Source organism: Pan troglodytes, chromosome 10, assembly GCF_028858775.2.
Source record: "Pan troglodytes isolate AG18354 chromosome 10, NHGRI_mPanTro3-v2.0_pri, whole genome shotgun sequence".
In the NCBI taxonomy this organism is placed as follows: domain Eukaryota; kingdom Metazoa; phylum Chordata; class Mammalia; order Primates; family Hominidae; genus Pan; species Pan troglodytes.
Genome location: NC_072408.2, coordinates 68166969 through 68179223, shown reverse-complemented (window position 1 = coordinate 68179223; position 12255 = coordinate 68166969). Strand labels below are relative to the sequence as shown.

Below are 12255 nucleotides of genomic sequence, written 5' to 3'. Positions count from 1 at the left end.
GCCACTTTCATTTCTCAAGGAAGTAATTTAAACGTTTACACAGAATAAATTATTTTTAACCAAAAGTTATTTACAAGATAATGAAAATTTACACAAATTTTAAGATATAGCACACTATTGGCTACGAAAGTAGGTAATGGAACAAAAGTTTTAAACTTTTATGAAAAATGAAAGAAGCCATTTTGCCGTGGCTTCTGTGAATCTGTGTGTGCATGTGTGTATACCCAATGTGTATTCTCTTTCAACCACAATGCCAAATTCCAAATTTGAACCCATTTGTAACTATGAGCCTAAACCAAGTGGCTACTTGGCTTCCCTTGGTTATGACTTCCAAACGGCTGCTCATTTCCCATAATTTATTTTCCTCCTTGAGGAATTGATACTAAATAGTAGACCTTTGAAATATTGCAAGATTGATTATCATCACCAGGGAGACAGACAGAGTGGAGTGAGATTTAATGCTAATCTCATTTTAAGTAAAATCACAAACTTTCTTTGTAAAAAGGCAATCACGATATCTTCGTTTAACCTAAATTCTGTATTATTTTATTGAGTGTTAAAGAACACATATTACATTCACCACTGAGAAGTCACTCAATTTGGCAAGGAAAGACAATATCAAAACATTAAATCATATACTTCCAAAATGAGTTATATAAAAGCAGAGCTGAACTTCAATTCCTAACACATGGTCTCATCTTCTGCAGATGTATATGTGGAGGCAGAAAGTCAAGTAAACTGGAAAGTTAAAAATGAAATTTTTACTCCTTAAATTATGAGTCACCTAGTAACAAAAATAAGAATCTGCAACATGGAGATTATTTCCAAAGAACAGATCCTTTCAGCTAAAACTAACTAGTCTCACTAACCCATATTTTCCTTTTGCTTACAGAAAGCCCTCTGTTTTGAATATACTTCTACTGACATAGAGTCAATGGAACATAGCTAATTATAAGGCAATACTCCCCACCCATTAATAAAGACCCTTAAAGCTTCAGATTTTTATTTTGTGAAGAGAAGATTATTCTGCCTACCTAAAGATAATTCACATTCCTTATTTAAAGGTTAGTAAGGAAGTAGGATAGAAACATGTGAAGATCATGCTTCCCAGAATGGGAGGCAAAAAAAAAAAAAATCTTCGTTTTATTTCTGTCTCTGAACTTATGTGAGGGACAGAATGTACTTGCAGAGTGTGTGTTGGAAGTAGGGGGAATGGTTAAGGGTCTGGTATTATATATTCCAGGGTATGCTGTGGTTTAACGGGAGTGAATTTTTCCTTTTGATTTGTCATTTGATGAAATAAATTCCCTGCACTTTTTCTGTGGAGACAGATGGTAATCTGTCATTCAAAATCCATTAGAATGAAGTCTAGGAGCTGAAGCCGTATTTGATCTCATGTGGTAGGTGGTGATCCTGAACTGGTCCCATTTAGAGAATCCAGGCCTAGAAGTCTTGGGATGTTGTAGACTGGAAACTTAATTCCAAAGTGCCTCACGATCACTGGTAAAATTATTCTCCCCACTTCTTTATTGTGAGATCTATTATACCTGTGAAGATGGTAAAAATAATGTGTATTGTTTAAAGAAGAAAGATAAGACATTGATCTGTGAAAGAGGTAGAACATGAATTCCTTAGAAGTCCCTGTGTGTCCCTCATGGTCACACCCCCCTTTCTTTTCCTGAAGAGAACCACTGTTCTGACTTTTGTCTTAACTACCCCCTTGCTTTCTGTATAGGGAGATATCTCTATATAAAAAAAATTTCTAAAAAACCCAAATATTCCTAAAAATTGATTAGTTTTACTTTTTTTTAGTTTACTTGTTTTTGAACTTTATATAAATTTTTAAAAACATGCAATGTGTTTTTGACTGTGACTTTTTTCCCTTCAGCATTATCGGTTTTTGTTGTTGTTGTTGTTGTTTGTTTTAGAAGACAGAGTCTCACTCTGTCACCCAGGCTGGAGTGCAGCACACTCACTGTAACCCTCAACTCCTGGACTCAGGCAATCCTCCCACCTCAGCCTCTTGAGTAGCTAAGACTATATGTGCACACCACCATGCTTGGCTAGTTTTAAAATTTTTTTCTAGAGACAGCATCTCGCTGTGTTGTCCAGACTGGTCTCAAACTTCTGGCCTTACGTGATCCTCTTACCTTGGCCTTCCAAGTCTTCATGCTGGGATTACAGGCATGAGCCACTGCACCTGGCCAGCATTATGTTTTTTGATTCATCCATGTTGAGTATAGCTGGACTTCATTCATTTTTGCTGCTGTTAGTATTCCATTCAGTAACTAAGCAATGTACCCATTTTGCTGAGAAAATTTCAAGTTTCCAGTTTTCTCAGGTTTTTGTTGTTGTCGTTCAATTACAAGCAATGTTGCTAATGCATTTCTTATACCTGTCAGCTAATACACAGTAAGAGTTTTCCATATACCTAGGAGGGGAATGCCAAGTCATATATTATATATGTGTTCACCTTTATTAGGTAATGCAAAAATGGTTTCCAAAGTGGCTGTAGCAACTTACATTCCTGCCAGCAGAGCATGAGCGTTTCCATTGCTCCTCATCCTCACCAACACTTGATATCATCAAATTTTTCAATTGTAGCCATCATATATTAGTATATCACTACAGTTTCCTTAGGATTTTCCTGGTTACCAGTGAGATTGAGTATCTTTTCATCCATGTGTTGACAACTGGAATTTCTTTTATGAAGTGCCTATTCAAGTTATTTTATCCAGTTTTCTATTGAGAGTCATTGGTCTTTTTCTTATTGATTCAAAGCCATTCTTTATATAATCTGAATATTAACCCTTTGTTGTTTATATGTCTAACAAATATCTTTTCCCAGTTTGTGGCTTGTGGTTTCATTTTCTTTGTAGTGTCTTTCGATCAACATTAACTTAAAGATTGTCACATTTAACAATCTTTTCCTTTATTGTTTTTACGTTTTATGTCTTGGGAATTTCTTTCTATGAAATAAAAATACTCTCCCTCCTTTAGAGTTGTCTTAGTCCATTGATGCTGCTATAACAAAACACCTTAGGCTGGGTAATTTAAAACAACAGGTAGTTATTTCTGACAATTCTAGAGGCTGGGAAGTCCAAGATCAAGGCACGGGCAACTTCATTGTCTGGTGAGGGCTGCTCCTTCTGCTTCTACGATGGTATCTTCTTGCTGCATCCTCACTTGGCAGAAGAGGCAAAGGAATGGAAGGGACAAACTTGTCCTCTCAGCCCTTTTACGGTGGCACTAATCCTGTCTATGAGGGTGGAGCATGCATGACCTAATCACCTCCTAGTGGCCCCACCTTTTAATATTGTTGAACTGGGAATTAAGTTTCCACATGAATTTCGGAGGAACACAAACATTCAAACCATAGCAAAAGTTTTCTGTATTCTGTTTTTATTTTTTAAATTTAGGTCTCAAATCCAACTGGATTTGTTTTTGTATTTGGTGTAACACAGGGAGTCCCGTTTCATCTTTTCCATAGAGAAAACCAATTGATCCCGGACCATTTATTAAAAAGTTATTTTTTTTCCCCACATTGATCTTTTACCACCTTTGATATTTAGCAGATGTCCATATATACGTGTCTGGCTCTTTGTTCTCTTCCATTCATCTGTCTATCCTCATACCAGTACTACATTGTCTTAATTACTGTGTCTTTACAAGTCTTGATATCTGATAGGACCAGTCTTCCCACCTTTTGCTTGGTTATTCATGACCCATTGTTCTTCTGTATACCATTTGCATAGTTGTATATTCCACTTGAAAGTTTCCACCAAAAAATTATGTATTTTGAGAGGAATTACACATCTATTTTAGGATAATTTACATCTTTAGTATACTGAAGCCTCCAATTCAAAAGCCTGGCATATCTTTCCATTTGTTTGGATCTTTTAAAATGTTTTAAATAAAGTTTTAGTTTTTCCCTAAAGACCTTATACATTTATTAGATTTATTCTTTAGATACTCTGTATTTTTGAGATTATTATAAATTCTATCTTTTAAATATCATTTTCTTACTATTTGTTACTTTGGATAGAAAGGCAATTGATTTTTACATATTGATTTATATACAGCCAACTTGCTATATCCTCTAACTTTAATGATTTATATGTTGATTATTTTGGATTTTCTATGTAGTCAATCATATCATTTCCCAATAAGAGCAAAACAATTTTATTTCTTAATTTTATATTTCATTTTCCTTTTTCTTGCCTTACCCTACTGTGAGCTCTTCTAATATAGAATTAAGGGTGTTCTTGTTTCTGATCTTAAAAAGAACACTTTCAATATTTCTTCACTAATATTTCTACATTTCCTGAGATGATTGTATAGTTTTTCATTTATCTGTTATTGTGGTAAATTATATTCATTAATTACTAATATGAAGGCACTCCTGCATCCCTAGGATGAAACTTAGTCATGATGGATGATTATTTTTATTCATTTCTGAATTTTGTTTGATAATGTTTTGTTAAGATTTTTGTATTTTTGTTTGTGAATGAGATTGGCCTGTAATTTTCCTTTTGTACTGTCCTTGTCAGGTTTTAATATCAAAATTATGTAAGCCTCCTTGACAAAGAAAAGTTGGGGGTCAGGGTAGTCCCTCTTTTTTTCATATAGTGGAATAGTTTGTGTAAGGAAGAATATAGGAATATTCAGGTTTTTATTTCTTTTTGTTTCAATTTCGGTAAGTTAAAATTCTATAGAAAATGTTTCATTCCATCTAAATTTTTAAATATTTAGCATGATTTTTAATGGTATTTTATTATCTTTTAAATTTCTAGGGCATCTAAATTATGACCCCAAATTTATTTTTTTGTACATATTTTTCTTTGAAAAATCTTGCCATAAAGTTGTTAGAGTTTACAATCATTTGGAAGAAACTTTGTTTAGCTTTTTAAATCTACACTCTTATATGTTTATATTCTATTTCATTATTTCTGGTCTTATGATTTTCTTTCTTCTAGTTCTTTGGATTTATTTTACTGATCTTTTTCTGATTTCTTAAATTATTTACTTATTATATTTCAATTTTTCTTTTTTTAAACATTGTTAAAATTTCATGCTAAGTAATGCTTATGCATTGTGTGACATTTTTATTAATACTTAATTACAAATATTTTGTCATTTTACATTTGAATTTCCTCTTGCCCCATGAATTATTTGTGGGTTTCTTAATTTACAAAGATATAGGGATTTTCTGGTTATCTTTTTGTTCCTGGCTTCCAGCACAATTACACTGAAGTCAGAAAATGTTTTATGTATGATATCAATTTGTCAAAATCTTTGAGACTGGTTTTTGGTCCAATATATTGTCAGTCTTTATAAATGCTCCATAGTTGACCAAAAACAATTAACACTGGTGTTTCAAGCTACTAGGCATAGTGCTCCATATATGTCTATTATATGAAGCTTGCTGATTGTGCCAGTTAAATCTTCCATATCATTATTTTTACTACTTGATCTATCAGTTACTGTTAAAGATGTGTTAAAAATCTTCCACTATTATTGTAGACTTATTACATTCTCCTTGTAAATATTGTTATATATTTTCAATCTGTGTTATTAGGTACAAATTGCTTTAAACTTTTTATATGCATTTTAATATGAGAAATATAGTTACTTACAGATTCTCAAATTTAGACTATAGGTTATTTTGGTTCAGTTATTCTGATTTTTATATTTTGTAAAACATTTAATAAACCTCACTTGAGACAAAAAGGATTTTTTAAAATCACACTTAGCAATTCAGAGTTAAAAATATTGATGTCTCTTGACCTTGTTAACCCATTTCTGGGATAGTGTCCAAAATAACCAGAAGTAGATAAAAAGCTTTATGTACCAAAGTATGTATTTGTACTGGCAAATAAAATAAAATTAAATGTAGGTTCTAACAATAGGAGAGTGGTTAAATAACTGGACACAGCTACATGACAGTGTATTATACATCCATTAGAGTCATTTATAAAGAATTTGTAATAAAACTGGAAAGTTATTATGTCACAATGACACATAAATCTGATGACAGTCAGCCCCTCTTACCCATGGCGGATACATTCTGAGACTCCCCAGTGGATGCCTGAAACTGCGGATAATACCAAGCTCTACATATATGAATTTTTCCTATACATACATACCTATGATAAAAGTTTACTTTATAAATTCAGCATAGTAAGAGATTAACTACAATAATTAATAATAAAGTAGAACAATTATAACAATATGCCAGCATCATTACTCTTGTGCTTTGAGGCCACTATTAAGCAAAATAAGGGTTCTTTGAACACCAGCACTGTGGTACTGCAACAGTGGATCTAATAACCGAACCAGCTACTAAGTGACTCGCGGGCAGGTGACATATGCAGCGTGGATATGCTGGACAGAGGGATGACTGTGGTGTGAGATTTCATCCTGCTACTCAGAACCGTGTGCAGTTGATAACTTACGAATGATTTATTTCTGGAATTTTCCATTTAATATTTTCAGACAAAAGTTGACCACGGGTAACTGAAACCACAGAAGGCAAAACTGCAGATAAGAGGGGACTACTGTATACTGTATGATTTCAATTACCTTAATGATAACTATAGAAAAAATTCTCAGAAGAAATATCTCAAAAGGATTGTAACATTGGTTTGTGTAACATTGGGAAAAAATTTGGATTTCCCCCTTCCTTTCTATTTTTCTGTGTTTTCTGTGTTTTCTACCATATTCAAATTTCTTTTACAATATAGGGGGAAAGCCTTAAAAACATGGACTAACAAATGCTTATTTAATACTTGAGTGTACACAATTAGTCTTTCATTCTGTGTTATGTTGGTTTTGGCTGATATATATATTTAAAATGTGTCTATATATATATAATGTGTGTATATATATAATGTGTATATATAGATGTAATGCGTGTGTGTGTGTGTGTGTGTGTGTATATATGTATACACATTTTTTTTGAGAGGGAGTCTCGCTCTGTTGCCCAGGCTGGAGTACAGTAGCATGATCTCAGCTCACTGCAACCTCTGCCTCCCAGGTTCAAGGAATTCTCCTGCCTCAGCCACCCAAGTAGCTGGGATTACAGATGCCCACATTGTGCCTGGCTAATTTCTGTACTTTAATAGAGATGGGGTTTTGCTGTGTTGGCCAGACTGGTCTTGATCTCCTGACCTCAGGTGATCCACCCGCCTCAGCCTTACAAAGTGCTGGGATTACAGGCATGAGCCACAGCGCCTGGCCTTAGCTGGTATTTTTTAAATATCAAGATAGAAAAGTCATTTAAAATGTGTGATATGGATATGTACAAAGTAAAAGTTAATGTTTAAAATAAATGTCTTGTTGTACTCTGCTGCCCATAGGTAAAGTGTTGAGAGAGGAGAACCAGTGCATTGCTCCTGTGGTTTCCAGCCGCGTGAGTCCAGGGACAAGACCAACAGCTATGGGGTCTTTCAGCTCACACATGACAGAGTTTCCACGAAAACGCAAAGGAAGTGATTCAGACCCATCCCAGTAAGTGAATTTGGTCCTCTAACCCAGTGAGATCTTTGACTTTAGGGAGAAGAGGAAAATATTCCTTTTAAAATCATTAATTATTTCCAAGTTCATGGTAACATTTGGAGATGGGAGAGTACTTATCCACCCATCTGCTACCTTTGTCGGTGACTGACTTGGAACTTTTCCATCCAGCTCTGAAGAAAGGTGTCTAGGAGGGTCAGCTGGAGTCAGAAAGAGACATAGGAACATGAGTTTTATTTGGTTAATGTTTATGGTCATGGCAAGATACTTGCCTTCCTTATTGAAATACTTATAAACATGAGGAAAACACCTTGGATGTTTGACTTAAAATAATAATGACTACTTCTCACCTTACTCGTCATGTATAGAATAACCAACCCTTGGTTATCTGTGGTCAGTTTAATCATATAAAATTCGTGCTTTCCCTATTTATTAAGTCAAATTGATAATAAAGTCAATGTTGAGAATGCCCACTATCTCCCTATTTATTTTTGTTACCCCTGCAGCTTCGGTCCTAAATATTCTTTAATGACTTCCCCAAAGCTAGAGTTTATATGGTGAAAACATCAGGGCAAGCCGGGTGCAGTGGCACACGCCTGCAGTACTAGCTACGCAGGAGGCTGAGGTAGGTTCGTTTGAGCCCAGATGTTTCAGACCAGCAAGACCCCATCTCTAAATAAATAGGTATAAAATTTAGAAAACATTAAGTAAAAATAAAGATAGCCATCTATAGCAACTCATCGTAGGCTGGTACTTTACATAAATGTGAGAGTTGATGACAGTTATCCATCATGAATGAAGGGAAAAATCCTGAGTTGGGAGTTGGAGGTCAAGATAAGGACATAATAAAACATCCTAGCTCTTTTTTTTTTCTTTTTTGGTGGGGGGGTGGTATTCAGCTCTTTATTTACAAAGTGGGCACATGCTAGCTCTTTTTAACTCAGTTCTTCCCAATACACTTTATAATTTAGCTTCAGTTCCCAAGGCAGTAAATACTAAAGCACTTCCCACACCACATATAAATGATTGGAAGGTTTTCTACTGTTTTTGGTTGTCTCTGTTCCCTTAGTCTCTTCCATTAACATGGATGCTTCTGAAAACTATAGTTGATGAAGTGACAGTCTTTTTAGACTATCTAGCTGTTTTCCATTCTAAATTATCAGTCAGTAGCTCCCACTTATCTTGAACTGAAAGTGACTGTTAGTTCTTTTTATTTTCTTCCTTATTCTTCAGAATCATAGGCACCATTGTTCTTTCTTGGTGTCTAAATATGATTTTAGCAATTGAATTGGAAACAGTGAATATAGAGGTAGCCCAGCTTCATGCCACATGGAGGGCACAGATGAGACCTTGCAGTGGTTTGGGGGTGAAATGGAAAGTGGAGTCAGTGCTAGCAAAAATATAAGAAACATGCAAAGTACTGACAGTATGGCATTTTTTTGTCAGCAAGCAACACTGAAGATTATTTAGGTAACTACTCACATTTTAGAAAAGGAAGAAGCTAGAACTCAGAAATGTCAAGCAGTTTGCCCAGCATCACACAGCTTGTTAGAATGCCTGATTCCAGATGTGGTATTTTCTCCACTTCACCCAGCTTCCTATCACTGGGTAGCTGGACACAGTAGGCTACTTTCTCCACTTGAGGACAGGCTTGCTGTCCATTCCCAGAACATCTGGGTAGGGGGTGACCCAAGGCCTCCTTCCTTCCAGGTCAGGAATCATGACAGAAAAAGTGGTGGAAAAGCTTTCTCAGAATCCCCTTACCTATCTTCTTTCAACAAGGATAGAAATATCAGCCTCCAGTGGCAGCAGGTAAGTCCTGGACCGTCTTTGACATACTCCCTCCCCTACTTGAAGAGGGCATAGAGTGGCAGTGAAAACATGATACACGTCCCACTGATTTGCTCATCATCTATCCCAGAGCTTCTCCTTCCTGCCCCAATCCTTCCTTTATCCTACCAGATTCTATTCCCTTTAATGAAATTATGGATGTCAAAGTACGTGGTACTGACTATATAGTGTCTTTCCCCAGGACTCAGTGCAGGAAAGCCAGTCAATAGGTGAGAGGCTGATTTCACTCACATAGCCTCAGAGTGCTGGATCTTTTTAAAAAGGAAAAATATATGAGAATGTCCACCCTTTCTGTGGCACTGTTGGTTTTGAATGGAGAGCTGGTTCTTTTTTGTTTTTTGTTTTCTGTTTTTTGAGACAGAGTCTCACTCTGTCTCCATGCTGGAGTGCAAATGGCGCAATCTCGGCTCACTGCAACCTCCGCCTCCTGGGTTCAAGTGATTCTTCTGCCTCAGCCTCCCGAGTAGCTGGGACTACAGGCACCTGCCGACACACCCGGCTAATTTTTGTATTTTTAGTAGAGATGGGGTTTCACCATGTTGGCCAGGATGGTCTCAATCTCTTGACCTCGTGATCCACCCACCTCGGCCTCCCAAAGTGCTGGGATTATAGGCATAAGCCACCGCACCCGGCTGGAGAGCTGGTTCTTTAGAAGGGTCTTTGATGAATCTGTGGAATGTAGTCATTAAACATTTATTGGGTTGCTACTATGTGACAGTTAGTAGACTAGGAGAGACAGAGACACAAAGGTACGAGAAACTTGTGCAAGTGGAAAAGATACAAACAATTATTTTACATCATCATAACTGCTATAATAGAGACCCTGGGTACTATGTCAGCAAATAAAGTTGGGCATTTAAATAAGATTTAAATGCTTCCTGGAAAAGTTGACTTAAGCTAAGTTTTAAATGAAGAATAGAAATGAGTCTACAGCCAGGTATGATGGCGTATGCCTGTAATCCCAGCACTTTGGGAGGCAGAGGCGGGAAGATCTCTTGAGCCCAGAAGTTCAAGGCTGCAGTGAGCTATGGTCACGCCACTGCATTCCAGCCTGGGTGACAAGAGTGAGGCCCTATCAATATAAAAATACATTTAAAAACAGGAGAGAAGAAGAGAGTCTACAGAGCAGGAATGGAGAAGATATTTTAGGTGGAAAGAACAACCGTGCAGGCATACAGGTATATAGTTGCATACTCCTGATCAGGAAATGAGTGGTTGTCACCATAGAGCAGAGGGTGCACTTAGAGGGGGGTGAGCTATGAGATTTGAGGGATAAACACGAACTAAGTCATTAAAGATCTGCTGAACTGAAGAATCTGAAAACTATCTTGAATGCAGTAGGAAAACTGAAGAATTCTAAGCATGAGAAGAACTTGATCAGAGTTATATTTTTTAAAGAATTCATTGCCTCTGCACTTTTTCACTTTTTTATTATGGTAAATACATACACACACACACACATATATATAAATAACATGAAATTTGCCATTTGAACCACTATTAAATGTACAATTAATTGGCATCAATTACATTCAGTATTGTAGACCATCACCTCTATTTCTAAAACTTTTAAATCACCCCAAAGAAGAACTCTGTGTCCATAAACAATAGCATTCCCATTCTCCTCTCTCCTGATCCCCTGCTAACCTCTAGTATATTTTCTGGCTCTATGAATTTGCTTATTCTAGCAAATTCCCACTATTTCACGTAAGTGGGAGTCCAAGGCAGGCGGACTGCCTGAGCTTAGGAGTTTGCAACCAGCCTGGGCAACATGGTGAAACCCCATCTCTACTAAAAATACAAAAAAATTAGCCAGGCATGGCGGCATGCGCCTGTAGTCCCAGCTACTTGAGAGGCTGAGGCAGGAGAATTGCTTGAACCCAGGAGGTGGAGGTTGCAGTGAGCCAAGGTCGTGCCACTGCACTCCAGCCTGGGTGACAGAGCGAGACTCTATCTCAAAAAAAAAAAAAAAAAAAAAAAGGTGGAATTATATGATGTTTGTTCTTTTGCGTCTGACTTATTTCACTTAGCATAATGTCTTCAAGTTTCATCCATATTATAGTATGTGTCAGAATTTCATTCCTGTTTATGGCTGAATAATATTCCACTGTGTGTATACACCATATTTGATTTATCCAGTCCTCTGTTGATGGGTTATTTCCACTTTTTGGCTATTGTGAATAATGCTACTATGAACATTGATGTACAAATACCCGTTTTAGTCCTTGCTTTCCATTCTTTCAGATACATGCCTAGGAGAGAGTTGCTGGGTTATATGAGAATTCTGTTTAGTTTTTGAGGAACTGCTATACTGTTTTCCACAGTGGCTGTATCATGTTACATTCCCATGAGTAGTGTACAAGAGTTCCATTTTCTTCATCCTCACTGATACTTATTATTTTTTTTATTTTTTATTTTTTGAGACGGAGTCTCACTGTGTCACCCAGGCTGGAGTGCAGTGGCACGATCTCGGCTCACTGCAAGCTCTGCCTCCTGAGTTCACGCCATTCTCCTACCTCAGCCTCCCAAGTAGCTGGGACTACAGGCACCCACCACCACACCTGGCTAATTTTTTGTATTATTAGTAGAGACGGGATTTGACCATATTAGCCAGGATGGTCTCGATCTCCTGACCTCGTGATCTGCCCGCCTCGGCCTCCCAAAGTGCTGGGATTAGAGGCGTGAGCCACTGTGCCCAGCCAATACTTATCATTTTCAATTGCTTGATTATAGCCATCCTGGTAGGAGGGAGTGGTACAGTCTTACAATTTTCAAAGAATCACCCTGGAAACAGCATGGAGGATGAGCTGAAAGAAGAATACAACAACAGATAATAGCTTTTGCCAAGGACGAGGTTTTCTGAGCATCGATCAAAGAGAGTGGCCCTAG

The 12255-nt window shown here is 36.9% G+C and overlaps 1 protein-coding gene across 25 annotated transcripts in view; it reads left to right on the top strand.

The window, feature by feature from the left end:
- Positions 1–12255, top strand: part of ARNTL2 (aryl hydrocarbon receptor nuclear translocator like 2) — a 94760-nt gene that overhangs the window by 29401 nt on the left and 53104 nt on the right. For 13 of the 25 annotated variants that reach the window (XR_010148342.1, XR_010148341.1, XM_054664413.2 and 10 more), the window contains one exon: positions 7359–7509. Coding sequence is in view for 19 of the 25 variants with exons in the window: in XM_054664413.2 (XP_054520388.2) it covers positions 7359–7509 (151 nt within the window). In the remaining 6 variants the exon portion in view is untranslated. Of the gene's footprint in view, positions 1–7358; positions 7510–9225; positions 9328–12255 lie in introns of all 25 variants that reach the window. The other 12 variants (XR_010148340.1, XM_063786849.1, XM_003313777.6 and 9 more) reach the window with 1 other exon arrangement.